The 14,503-nt window shown below is 42.4% G+C and overlaps 1 protein-coding gene across 1 annotated transcript in view; it reads left to right on the forward strand.

Annotated features, from left to right (window-relative positions):
• The first annotated feature begins 657 nt into the window (after window positions 1–657).
• MRPL44 (mitochondrial ribosomal protein L44) overlaps window positions 658–14,503 on the forward strand; it is a 44,537-nt gene continuing 30,691 nt past the window's right edge. Inside the window, exons 1-2 of the mRNA XM_085634647.1 lie at window positions 658–901; window positions 7,655–8,120. Of these exons, the coding sequence (XP_085490773.1) occupies window positions 726–901; window positions 7,655–8,120 (642 nt within the window). The 5' untranslated portion in view covers window positions 658–725. The remainder of the gene's footprint in view (window positions 902–7,654; window positions 8,121–14,503) is intronic.

The following is a 14,503-nucleotide window of genomic DNA, read 5'->3' on the forward strand; positions in this document are numbered from 1 at the left end:
CATATTTTGTGTTGTCTTTATTGTTTTTAAAACAATGTATAATTTTATTATTATTGTTTTTACTTTTATTGCTGAGTCATATAGTAATTGTTATTTATGTTAAAGGAGAAGGGAGGATATGTTATGACCTGCCTTGAATGGTATTTACTATGGGTGACATCATAGAGAATGTTGATAAGTTGCCAGGTTACAAGATCGGTTGTATGCTTTTAAAGACAGAGCTGGGGAGTTGGAGGCTGCTGTGTATCGGCCGGATCTCCCCATTTTGTGTGGCTCTTTGTTCCAATAAACCTCGACGTTACCTCAATCATTTGGCTTCCCAGCGCATCACTACAGCATGATTACCTGCAAAGCGAGGATGTGCTCCCACCTTTGGAGCAGGTTGGAGTCTCAGTGTTGTCTCCACATCCTGTAATTCTGGGCAAATCACTTAATCTACTCCGCCTACGAAAATGAATGTGTCCCTGTAAAATGTAACTGTTGCTCGTGTAAAGTACTTCCATTAGGCATAGCTTCGATACCTTCGGGTCGACTTCGCTCTAAATAAAAAACTGCAACAAAAAACAAAAAACACCCAACAGGTTGGTTGAGTTCTCGTTCTAGTTTTTCTGTCAGGCCACACTGTCTTTGAGGACCAGGTCCACTACTTCCGGGTTAGGCGTGTGTGTTTCCTGCTCAGCGTCACTACAGCGTGTGCTCTCGTTCTGTTAGCCCAGCTATTCAGTATGGCCTTTCGTTGGCTATTAAAGGCTGGGCTCTCACCCCTTCTTCGTGGGTGCTCGCCATGCACCCACGCAGTCTTGCTGAGCCACATCCGGGGAAAGAAACGCTGGTTGCGTCCATATCTCTTGTACTTGGCAAACAAGAGCAAGCTGGAGGTGCCCCCGCCGCCAACCCCTCGGTACGGATGGGGAGGGTGTTCAGGGGTGCACTAGTACAGGAGACAGAGAATTAAGATAGTATTTTGTGGGGACCTGATGAGATGGGAGGGCAGACGTTTAACACTTTGGAGTATTTCTGTGGATAATGGGATGACCGGGCGGAGCGAGGGTTCTATGGGCATATCATAGCTTGGATTACGAAGACGGGAAGGGTTTTGGGACGGTGTGACATTGGGGTATAGGCAGGTGTTGAAGATAACTTGGGCTTTAGGATGTGTGCGGGAGGCTCTGTATTCAAGGTACGATGTTGCAACGCATTTGGGCGAATAAGTGGCGGCATAACTTATGGAGGTGGGGTCGGACAGAGCGGATACATTGACTTGACTTGCTATTCACGGAAGAGCCCTTCGCACCACACACTCAAGGACAGTACCTGATTTATCCAATGCACTTTCTGCCACTCTCACTTGGTGCCCTTGAATACGCGCATACTGCTCTAAAAACGTCGTTTATTAGTGATCGTTGATTCACCAGCCAATTGTGGTCATATACACGGTATTATGAAGTATTTCGGTGTCATAGACGAGACCTATTTTTATTTATGTTTTTGCATCCATGCCCCCCATTTTTACGATAGTAAGGTACAAGGGCACACGTCTCTATTTTCGATACACTCCCAGTAAAGGCAGCAACCTCGATTAGCAAGTGAAGCTGTCGCTGCTGACCTCTGTATGTGACTTCCAGGTTATGAGTTTGAATTCCTACAAGGGCCAACCGAGAGTTTCATCTTTCTGACGTCAATAAATGGAGTTCCATTTACATTGGCTAATGGTAATGCCAGTTTACAGAGCTTGGAAAGGGCAAAGCTGGTGCATTAAGGACGGATTATTTTAATTAGCTACGCATATAATTCCGGAGTTCTACATCAAGAAGTAAAAAAAAAAATACATAGCTTAACACAATTGATTTTTAAGTACAGAGCGAGACAGGAACATGGGTTAAGTCTGGTATGATTCAAGTTACACTTATTTTCAGGGTTGAAATGCCCCCTTCTCGAATCTGTTGTTTTTTTTGTTTACATTTAGATCTTTGCTTGTGAGCTATTGGTATATTGCACTTTATACATGTTATAAAAGTTTATTTCTGCTTTGTATTGTGTTACATATTCTTCACCTCGCGTGAGGAGAATATGGCTTCTCGCGCACTTGTGGACTGTCCTGGCTGCTGAGTTCTCTATGCTTTTATTTAACGCACATCCTGGTTATGGCATTTTCTCTAGTGCCGTTTTTCTGAAAAAACGATCGATTAAGGCCCAGATCTTTGTACTGGGGTGAATGTACGACATTGTTCTACATTCTGTCCATCAATAGTTCTTTTTGCATTTGTCACCCCGAATGGGACGGGTATGCCCAGACGTGGGTCCTGTGCTCTCCATGCCACTGGAGTCTAGCTATCCTGGCAGATGAGGGCTGAAAGCCCGAAACCAGTCCTAGGATGCTTGTTTCCAGTCCAGGGAGGACCTGGCCTGGCAGTTCGGGCTGGACTGTTCACATTGGGCGCAGGGTCAAGACTGATTTGCATAAGGCTGGGTCCAAACTGGAATGGCATGGTGAGCAAAAAAAACGATGGATTAAGGCCCAGATCTCTGTACTGGGGTGAATGTATGACATTGTTCTACATTCTGTCCGTCAATTGTTGTTTTTGCACGTGTTTCTGATTGAAGCAAAATACATTTCGTCTTCCTTACCGCCGTTGTGAATCTTTTAAGGTTGAACCATGCAAGACGAAGGGCCACTGCAGCTTGTTCCTTGTCCCAGTGAGCTTGCTTACTGGAATTAGAACCCACTGTGTGGAGCCTAGATACCTTGAGCAAAAATGCAGTGTGTTCATTCATTTAAGTGTTCTAAAGTGGACATGTATCTTAATGTCAGATGAGCAAAACAAGTTAAGAGTTAAGTGCGGCACTCTGTGCTATTACTCGAATCATATCCGTGCTCACTGTGTCGCAATATGGACTGTATGGGAAGTGTTCAGCTTCACGCAATAACATGCAGTTTTACTGAGCTCTTCACGGAAAACAACCTGCACCTCTGAATGTAGGTAGTGCTGCCCTGTAGATGGTCCCACAGTGGTTACTGACTGTGTCTAGAAATAGTCTTCACACAGGGTCATTATTTACTATATTTAATACACAATGCTCCAACATAATCTGACTGACTTATTGTTAGTTTTAAAGCATGTGCCCCATCCAAATACCTGCATTAAATTCTTGGGTATCATGCTATAAGCATGTGTACTTTTTTCCAATCATTGTAATTCATCTGATGGTGACCTGCAGTTCTAGTGACTTACATAAGCTACTTGACCTAACAGTAGTGTGCTTGACCCATAAACTAGTTTCCAATTGTGTGATCCTAGGCAAATAATTTATTTTACAGTCACCATTTTCTTCATTATCACATACAAGAGCAACTTCACATATGAGAGTTCAGCATCTCTGCTGTGCATAAAACTCGTGTTTCTTTTAAAAGACTAAACGTTTGCTTCACGTGTAATAAAAATCTACCCCACATACAGAGTACACATGACCCTGACTTGCCTCTTAGTTCACTAATACCATTGTTATTAGGGTGGGACAGGTGCCCTCCCCACACAGCGTTCACTAGCTCTCAAATTGCCCCATTCACAAACTACATACATGCAGTATGTCTAGCTTGTTTGTCAGTTTACTGTACAAAATCCTTTGCCTTTGCTATCTGAGAAAGAAAAATAAACAACCTTCTCCAGGATAACCTAAGTAGCTATTTGTTAGAATACATAAGCTGACATTTGACCTCGGTCTTTGAACACTCTGACAAGATAAAAACAAGATAAGAAGGCATCTTTATTGCACTTTCGCTCATTCAAGGACCCTTGTTCTTTGTCACCTCAAGTTCTCTTGCTAGACTGGGGCAGTAGGCCCTAAAAATAGCTAATCGTGATAAAATCTGACTCGCCATAGCGAGTGGGTGAGTAGTTTTCTTTAGGCTTGTGTTGGGCACCGCTCCCTACCAGTAATATTTCAAGGGCCATTATTTTGATTGAGTTTAACCAATAATCACCCCCCCCCCCCATATGGAGGAAATGGTGTAGCTACTGTGAACTGTTGTTCTGACCTTGTAATGTTTTACAATACTGATGACTGGACTTGCTGTAATTTTGTGCCTGTTCATCAATCATGTTTTAACTGTTAAAATGTGCTCTGCCGCAAATCTCCCAATAAAGTTGGTTATAAAAAAACAATAATACCCCTTAACTGTAATAGATAATTATTTGTTAAACAGTTTAAAACTTTTGAAAAAAGAGGAAGTCCTCAAATGAAACCAATATGGCACTAACCCTCAGGAATTTGCGTTGGTTACCTGTAAAAAATGGAATCTCTCATAAGCTGATCTTTTTTTTTATGCAAATCATTCTATGGAAATTGAGCTGACGGCTATAAAAAATAAGTTGTATTTTAAAACCCTCCCTGGGATCTCTGCTGCAAAGACCACTGTACGCAGCAGGTGTCTAATACCTAGATATTTCATTTTAGATTTATTTCTGAATAAAACTAAAAGCAATAGTAATTGCGTCCCCTTCATTATTGTAATAGAAGACAGTCATTTATTTACACATTTAAATAAACTAAACTATTATTTGGCTAGTAGCAAATTCATTAAGGAGAAGGTACTCTGATATACTAGATCATTTTAACTTTTTTGTTTGTACCTAGCTTTTCACAGATTAGAATGTACAGGAGAAACAGTCATATTTTTTTTCCTAGGTCAGCTATCAGGCGCCACCTTCAAGCCTTTAGATATGTGTTCTTTAAGATCTTCTGTGGGAATTAAAAAAAAAAAAAATGAAATCATTCAGTAATTTAATGTCCCGATCTTTCAATCCTGGTGTCATGACACCATCATTTATACTTTTAAATAACATATATAAATTAGGAAATGTACTAAAATGCCTTCAGTAATATCCACATTTATTGCTTGGTAAACTTTCTCTTCTTTCACCCCATGTTGCGTTAATGTAACCTCGGCGATAGTCTCGTGCTAAAACTACAATACAAAATGGCTTCTTTTTGTGCCATCAGTCATTTCACATTTCCTGGTCAATACACATGCCCAGCTAATTCCTAATGTCCTAGCCCATCTGCATGCTAACATCCTGCTTCATTTCTCAATGTCAAGGTTTATCCAATGTCATCAGAATTACAATAGGACTTTTTACAGACCAAATTAATATGGCACTCAATTTTTTGTACATTTATGTGGGGGTTAGAAGCTGTACCTATTTAGTTTTCACATCGTCTTTTTCTAATTATCTGTCCTTGCAGAATGAGTAGAAATTATAGAAGAAAATCTGTAGTCCTCTTGGGCCTTGTAAAATTAAGGGTGATTTGTTTATGAACTGCAGGGAAAGTGTATGTTCTCCTTTCAGTATTAGAGTATCACCTGAAGTCTTGTTAGTCTTGATTTATCCCATTTCATATACAACATAAGGGGATAAGTAGATCATTTTAGTGCACATCCACGCAACTGTTAATTATAAATTCAATTTTCACCATGTCTGGTGAAAATTTCTCACTTGCAGCATCTTTAGTGCTTTTCTAATGTCTGGGGTCACGTTCCATCTCCGTGAGCCCTTCAAACATTCTGTCCACTTAATGCTATCAAACAATCCTCAAATGAATGCATGTTCACTCTCTTTTAACATGCATCATTACCAAAATGTATATTCTAAAAGTATAGCTGATTTTTCGTGTGTGTGTGTATATATTTTATTTTGAGATGGTTTAGGATAGTTTCACTGTTACTCAGTACTAAAAAAAATTACAATGACTTCTTGTAGAACTTTCCTGCCATGTTTATAAGTGAAACTGAGTGATGGTTCTCAGCACCTTCTTGATTTTTATTTTTTTAATTTTTTTTTTTAACCAGAGACAATTCCTACTGTAATAGGAAAAGTAAGTTGTATTCATATGTACTATTTAATAGCATACTTATTAGACCCCATATCTTGGGCTTGAACTGGTCACATTTTGTAAGTGTGATGTCAAGCCCGATTTGCTTCCAATACTTTGTTTTTCAGAGCCTGCAGTACATTTTGGTGGGAACATTTCAATAGTTGTTGTCCACCCACCATTTTAATAGAAGTTAGTGGCCTCTTATTGGTAAGTCAGGAATAGTTGTGTGCTCTCCAAATAACAATGACGTGCAGCCTAAACATTGGGAGTGATGCAGACTTCTTCTTTGAACAGATTGCCCTCGATCAGATCCTCATCTTTGTGATGCACACTCGCTCCCAAATACCTAAGGGAGTCAAACTTTCAATCCAGTGTCATGACAGTGTGTTCCATTGCGGTCTAATTCTGATCATTTACGCAACATGAACAAGAAGTAATTTGCCCAGTTCATTTTCAAACCAGAGTTGTCTCCAAAACCATTCAGAATCCGGAAAAACACCAACAGTGCCTCAGAACTACTTCTCGGGTATAGGAGAGCATAATCAGTATGGAGCAAAACAATCTGCACCGGTCACCCATTCTGATGCCAGTCAGCTCCTTTACGCCACAGGCGGCAAGCCAGCGGCTCCATGATGATAGCGAAAACGAGTGGTGAAAACAGGCGTAGACGTATTCACTGTACTAGTAGTGCTACAGCAGTCACTCCAATGCACTGTTCTTACAATTTTAGAAAAAAAACACAGTCCCTAACTTTTCTGTACAAGTGTATGCATTTGTCAATTGGGAATTCACGGACACTAATTCAGCAACCCCATTAGGCAATTGTGGACTTATCTTGATTATATAGTCTTCTCCCCAGCCGAGGGAATTCCAGTTCCTCTTCTCATCAACTCCCTACTACTCTTATGACTAACAGGACCCTTTGCTGTCTTATTGCAAATTACCCTGGGCTGCAGGATCGTGTATGTGTGGGGGGGAGGTTTATGGGGTAGAATGTCAATACTTGTTTTGGTTGGTTTTCTCTTGTAGTTCATTGGATTCACACCTTGGCGATTGTTGACTTATGAGCAGTCTTAGAATCTAGTTTAAAGTAAATCACTAATGGAGTTTCTGCTCATGGAGAGTCAGCCAAATTCTTCTCAAATATGCTGTGGAATGAAGCAAGTTGCAAAATCCCAAATAAAAAATCATCCCAAAACCAAGCAGAAGTGATGTTGGAACAGGCCTGCTTAAGGTGATTTTTCCTCATGAAGAGAAACCATATCTCATAATGTAATGACATTGTGGAAACGAGAATGTTCTTGGTCATGATCTGAATGAAATGGGAAAGCAGTGAGTTGAACTTTAGTACAATGTTCCATGCTAATCTGTTCTTCCTGAAATATGAAGCTGATAGTGACAGTCTGGACTAAGCTAAACTTTCTTTACTTATGTTAGTACAATTACAAAATGAATCTGCACTGCGATTTTACTTTGACTACTTTGGTTAATGCCCAACTGTCTTGTGATCAGTTCCATGAGACAGTTGCAAGACTACAGCATTGATGACATTTAGCCGTCCCGCCACATTAGTTGTTATGGAAATTGAATTTAAATGTATTTAATCCCTTTGTAATTCCCGAGCTGCTGCTTGTTAATGAACATTAAAGAGTTTGAACTAGAGTACTTAATGTGTTTTGTTTGGTCTTCAGGCGTTGAAGAAAGCATGTTCAGTTGTTAGCATATACTTAAGTTTTCCCTAATGTACTTGTCTAAAATGTTCATTTTTTGTCCTATTCAGCTCAGCAAAGCCGAACTTTGACTATCATGCCGAAATAATTGCGTTTGGCCATCGACTACATGAAACCTTTTCCCCCGACCTTCTCAAAAGAGCCTTTGTGAATTCCTGCTATATCAAGCAAGAAGAGACCAGTAGACGGGACCTTGGTGTGGACAAAGAAGTAGTTGCTCTAAACATTCGTGACAACCAAGAACTGTCTGAGCAAGGTCTCTCCTTCACTCATTCTTATCTACAAGTCTCCTTCGAAGAAGCCTATCCAAAGATGCCTTCGGCAGGGATCAGGGCAATTTTAGATTTTCTCACTGGGGAACATGTGTGTCATGTTGCATCCAACTTGGGACTCGAGGACTTGACTCTGAGCTCGGAGTTTCCTGTTCCACCGAACGTACTACAACAGACATTCTTTGCTGTGGTAGGAGCTTTGCTCCAGAGCAGCGAGGCTCAGAAAACGGAAATTTTCATAAGGGTAGGTTTTTCTTAGTGTTCAAAGTTTCCCTTGCTCTCTGTACAAAAGTCTGCATACCGCAATATTTGAACGAGCATCAGTTGGAGACCTTTGATTGTTGTCTGCAATGCTTTCTGGGTGCAGTAGCATGCCAGTGATGGGGAAAGGGTGCCAGACGTTTGGCTTGGTGTCATCTTTGAGGTGAGTAGGTTTTGTTGTCAGTTGGTGGGTTATTAGGTTGAGTTTGGTTTTAAAAACAGCTTTTGTAGGAATGAGTCTTACTAGGGTCTGACAGGAATTGGCGCATAGGACCCTGGTGTGTGTTTGGACTGGAAGGTTGCAGAGCACTGGAATGAGTTGGTTAATTTTAAAGGCCCTACTGATAAGCTGATTAATATCTCCGTGAGTAAAAGGCTCTTTGCGATGCCATCATTACAGTTGGGTAGTTTTTGAGCTTGCATTTTTTTAAAAGTCTTTTATTGAGAAAATAAGCGAATGTTCTGTAAACGGGGATGTAAACTTAAAGGCTTCGAAATGTGGGGTTTTTTTGTTAATTTTAGGTATGACATTTTAAAGGGAGTATCTCACCGATGTTTGGAAATTGGGCACAGTGAGAGCTTAGAGGTCGTATATTACTCAGGAGAAGATTTATAAGATGTAATTTGATTTTTTTGAATCCTTTTGAGCTGTAAAGAATCATGCTTTGTGAATGGGGGGGTGGTTTACGATTTCTCACAAAGATACTCGGAAAGCTGGTGTTAAATTGTATTTCTATACTGTTCGAATCAAGGAACAATTTCATGTTGCCAAGTTGATTGTAAGGTTGTGCCACTGAGCAACGTTGTTTATGTGAAAGCATGGCAAACTAAAAACAAGCATTGGCATAGCCTATGGGTCTCGCTTTTGGGACCTTATACGTTTTTAGTTATGCAGCACAATATCCTTGGTGCAATAACATCAACTGTTGCATGGCTACAAACTTCCCAAAGGCGAGACCTATTGGCTATGCCAATGCTTGTTAAAGAATTGTAGCATTCGGTCTTGGAGACCACTGCACTGTCAAGCTAGACCTAAAAATTACAGTATTGTACTGTAACATTTTTAAGAGTGACAAGGTTCATGTATCTGTCTCTTGGGAGGGGGGGGGCTCAACATCTACAACACTCTGGTCCCTTGAATGCTGCCAGGTTAGGGGAACGTAGGGAGTGGCCAGGAAATGTGTTCAGAGAGCAGTGTCTGTCAGGAATTGGCGACCAGAAAGAATCTGCCAAGGATCCCTCTTCTTCTCAGATACTGCTCCTGCTGTGAGGATTTTATAGAGATCCCCCACCCCCACCCACCCACGGCTCCTACTACTCATCTCAGCACCACATCTGCGGGCTGCTGATGCACTGGACTGCTGGCACATGGGCAAGGGGACCTCGGAGTACTTCATATACTGGTGTACGCCTAGGGTGTCTGCTGTTGGGACAGCTGTACCGAGTAACTGCTCCGGTGCATGCCTAGTGGGACCGGATGTGGGCGGTGTACTTGGGCCTGGCTCTGAGGACCTGAAATTTCAGATGGTGAATGGGCACCAGCTTAAGGCCGGAACTGTTGACTTCAGAGGACAAGGATGGATGTGCACAAACAGCAGTGCCTTATGCAGATTGGTTGTATAATCAGCCGGAACAGTGCATTCTCCACTGAGTGGTAATATCACAGAAAATCTCAAGTTGTTTCTGTGCCTGTGATCCAGGTCTGAGTGGGCCTCCCAGGAGCTGACCTGTGAATTATATGTATACACCTGTGAAGTACATATGGTTCTCTGCCTGCGAGTCATGGACCCTCCCAGATAATCAAGAGTCCAGTTCACCTCATGAATTCACTTCAAATTTCACAGGAAGGACCTTGAGCCCAATGAATCTGGGATATGAAAAGCCATATGTGGGAGGCATGCCAGGCTTCGGCAGGGCAGAGTACCATATTTTAAACTACCGGTGGGTGAAGAGCAGGGCACAAGTCCTAAAAAAAAGAAGTGGGGCGGACACTGACGTCACGACAGGAAGTGACGTCACGAAAGGTGGCTTGCACCATCAGACTCATTGACTCCCCTTGCTCACCCCTTAGATGCAATTGCATCAGAGAAGCCAGCGCGTGAGCAGCGTTCTGAATGAGCTCCGATCTCGCCCCAATGAGGCCAATGAGTGAATGTGTGGCTCCATTTTCTCCAGTTATTCAGCTCCCGGTAAAATACGTGGGGGGACGCCGTCCACCCGCCTGGTACCCCGACTCGAGCCCTGGTGAAGAGCGTGCTGTTGAAGAACAGTGCAGCAGTTTAGATGAAAAACACATTTTGCTACAATTTCTGCTATATTCATAGTAAAATCTAATTTCTGCTATGGTTATAGTGATATGAAAAGCAGAGACAGTTTGTCAAGTTTTCATCCCATTTTTGTAGAGTTAGTGAGAGTGGCTGGGCGGGGCTCCGCTTCTGCTCTGACTTGTGCTGTCGTCTCCTGCTGCAGCTCCTGATAAATGTATAGAACTACTGGTATGTCCATAATAACTATTCAAGGTGTTGTCGCCACATATATATATGCCTGGGTCCACCGTCCACCCTACCGTTTGCACGCTGTTGGTTTGTTCCTGATGACGTATAAACAAACAGGCCATGCGCCTGCGACAGACGTGCGCTGAGAGAACTCATTGTGGTGCGCAAGGGCTTTATGCAACATTCCTGCGTACCCGCTAAGGCCTGAAGTGGAAACACAAGAAACTCCTTCATATTTTGCCTTTAGCTTAAAGATTCAAGATGGTCGTCCGTCATCCATTTTAAATGTGTTAAACAATAGACCCATCTGATCTCAGTCAGTTTCAAACCTTCACTTACTCGTCAGTGTGTTAGAGTACACAGCAGCAGCTCTAAGTTTGTCAGTACCTTGATGTAAGTCGTTTCTTGGACATCTGACATTTGGGGGTTCAGCCCATCCACTTTGGAGATTTATCCCTCCATTATGCCTGGGAACATCTACTCCTTGTCTCAGGTGAAAATGCTCAGTCTCTACTAACCCTCAGAGGCTTGACTGCAGCATGTGGCCCCGCCGATCCTTGCAGTATCCTTCAAACACTTAGTTTTCTTTGCAAGGGCTTCTCCTGGAACAAAGCCATCTGACTGGAAATACTGACTTCCACAAACCTGCTGCTTCCTAAGAGGAGTCGAGCTTCATCATTAACTGCTCTCTTTTACAAAATATACCTAAGTCCACAGACCCGCACATTTCTATCCTCTAAGGTCACACCAAGATTCATTTAAGAAGACTCTAAGTCCGTACTTGTGGGCAGAGAAGCTAATGTTATCCCAGCCTTAGACTTGGCCCAGCCCCTGGGACACCGCTCCAAGCGCCATGGCTGGCCAGAAATATTAGAGCTCTCATCCCCACACTACAAAGAAAAACTGTAAGCGTCATAGTCTCAAACCTCGCTTAATGCAACCCCCTGTACCTGTGGTTACTAAAAATCCCCAATAAACCACAGACAGTGGGAACCAGCCGCCCAGCTTGAATGACATGTTCACAAAGGAATTCACTGGCACCATTACTAAGAGAACTCCAGCAGGACTGACTTCAAAACCATGTGCCTAACCCACACGCTCGTGGAAATGTGCACCCCGATGCCTGCTAGAGTGCACTCAGTGCTACAGACTCTCAAAACCCATTTGCCCCCCAGAAACGTCTAATAATCCATTAAAAAAAAATATAGCGCCTGGAAGGAAAAACATTCTGCTGTCAATGGGGCATATTGCGTGAGAAGCATTCATGGGTGCCCCTCTTTAAAAACCTTTCATGGTACACTCTTCTGGAATATATTGGACTATTAACTAGTCTCTGTTATTACCAACTTCCCCTCCGAACCCTCACTGCCTTTCTACGCAGCGCTATGAAGCGGCACCTACTCTGAGACATAGCTCTGTATAAATAAGTGAGATAAATCAAGGAAGGGAAGCCTGGAACTCATACATACAAAACATTACCGTGTGCAGCTTGTATTCTCCACCATGTCTGCTTCTTTTCAGGCCCTCCCCATCCCCCACCCCCACACTTTCATAAAAGCCACTGCTCTCACCCAAAATTACAAAGAGATGCACACAGTAATGCACAAGCATGCACAGACTAGGAACAACTGATATGCCCTACAAATTGTAGGCTACAATCCATTTCCTAAAACAGGCGTAAAAAGATCAGTCATTTCAAGTGACGTCAGTCACCAATGGGGAAGTTTCCTTGATCGAGACTTAGCTGACTTTTCACCCAGCACTGGCACGAAATGTTAAATATTTCATGAAAACAATTCTGTATGTGTAGAGTACATTATTCACAAAAATAAAATAATACATTATTGGGAACCTGAGCTTTTGTTAAAAGTTCAATGTAAACGTTCTCCTGGGGTGAACAAAAAATGGCCGACGACCAGGCACCGGATATGGTACTGTAGCCAGGATGTGATGTCTGCAGGAATGAGCCAGGGTGATGCTCACTGCTGTCAAATTAGTTGTGTTTCCTAAAGTCTGGCGCTGCAGAATTCAGGAAACATAACTACCTTTGGCATGTCCCATAGTGAGTCTAAGCAACGTGCACGTTTTTTTCACATTTCACAATAGTTTTAAAAGTGCATTTTGTAGAAATGATCCCATTATTCACACCATTTTAGCTTTACAAATGAAGCTTTTTTTCCCATGTTCCATCCTCGCCCCATAAATCAAGGAGCTGATTAACAAACACACTATGGAACCCACCACAAAGGGCCTTCAAAGACGTAAAAGAAAGAGAAACAAGCGCACGCCAGGCAGCCGCGGCACCGTGCCGCGATTATTCCAAGAGTAAAGAAATAGATGTTTTTTCTATTTCTTTACTTTTGGTATAATCGCGGCACCCGAGCTTTACTTTTAATGTTAAAAGTAAAGCGCGGGTGCCGTGATTATACCCAAAGTTAAGGGAAAAAAAATGCTTGCCATGTACACTTTTCTCTTTTTTTGGCCGTCTCACTTGGACGGCCTCAGCCTGCTTTCCTTCTGCTGCCAAAAGTTTATTATTATCTTTATGGGGCCATGTGTTTGCCCCCATAAAGATGATAAACCCTTTGCAGCAGAAGGAATGCAGGCCAGTCCGTCCCAGTGGGACGGCCAAAAAAGAGAAAAGTGTACGTCACACTAACCTCTTTCCCAATGGCTGGCCACCGTTTAGCATAAACGGTGACGCCGGCCAATGGGAAAGAGGGGCGGGGCTTAATGCCCCTTGCTAAAAAATCCCATAAACATTAAATCTCGCCAGCGAGACTGCGCATGTCTGCGCAGCCTACGCTAGCGAGACCTAATGAGCCACCTGTTCCTGAATTTGTAACCTTACGTGCAGCTTTTTCGAGGGCCAACAGGGTACCCAGAGTTTAGTAGAGTCCCAAATATTTTGCATCGCTTCCTCTGGCCTGATGTCTTGAATCTTAAAGAGCCTCAAGTGAGGCACGTGTATAGCAAATGTAAATTAATTCGGCTTTCATTTGTATTTTGTTTAAATATCCTTTCTTGCCAAGTATCGCATCCTTTACTTAGTAACGCAGAATCCAAAAAAGTTGTTTCATTCCTGTAATGGAGTGATAACATGAAAACTAGTCAATCAACTTTATGGTAACTCAGTATAAAAATTACTTTTAGCCAGCCTGTCAAATTGAACAATTGTTAAAAACAGTACAAAAACGGAAATTGGCAATTCTAACATTTGCCATTCAATAGAAACGGTCCCAAAACTTTGGAAACTTCCAAGGTCATTTGGCATGACCTCAAATGATTTGGGACTGCGAATGTATGCTGCCTCCGGTGGGTGCCTCTGTCTCATCCAGAGCACCCACACCACATACCACGTTGAAGGCCGAAGGTGGGCGCTCTTGGCCCCGTGGGCTCCCCTGCATGCACCCATTCTGGGCCTGCACTTAAAGAGAAAATAAAATACACCAGCTCCACAGTGGCTTTGCAGTAATTGTTTTTTTAAAAAGGCCTAGGAGGGGCAGGGTACCCTTACCCTACCCCCTATGTTTAAAAAAAAAAAAAGTAATACCGTTTTTTTTAAGGACAGGACTCAGTTCCCGAGTCCTAAAATGGCTGCTGCCATATCATTGTTAATATGGTTGCAGCCAATCCGATCTCATCTTAAGATCTGTCAGCTCTGTAGATCATCCGCGGCATGAAATATACCAAGATTTTGAGCCTTCATTTCTCAAACTACTGAACAAATTTATACCAAATCACATAAGCACACTTTTGTGAGCAAGATGATGGTTTCTTCCAAATTTGGTGTAATTCTGTTTAGCAATTTTGGTGGTATTGCCATTCAATTCCCTTTGGCAGAATTAGTGAGAAATGCATTTTAGGACCC

This window comes from Triturus cristatus, chromosome 11 (assembly GCF_964204655.1).
Source record: "Triturus cristatus chromosome 11, aTriCri1.1, whole genome shotgun sequence".
Taxonomy (NCBI): Eukaryota; Metazoa; Chordata; class Amphibia; order Caudata; family Salamandridae; genus Triturus; species Triturus cristatus.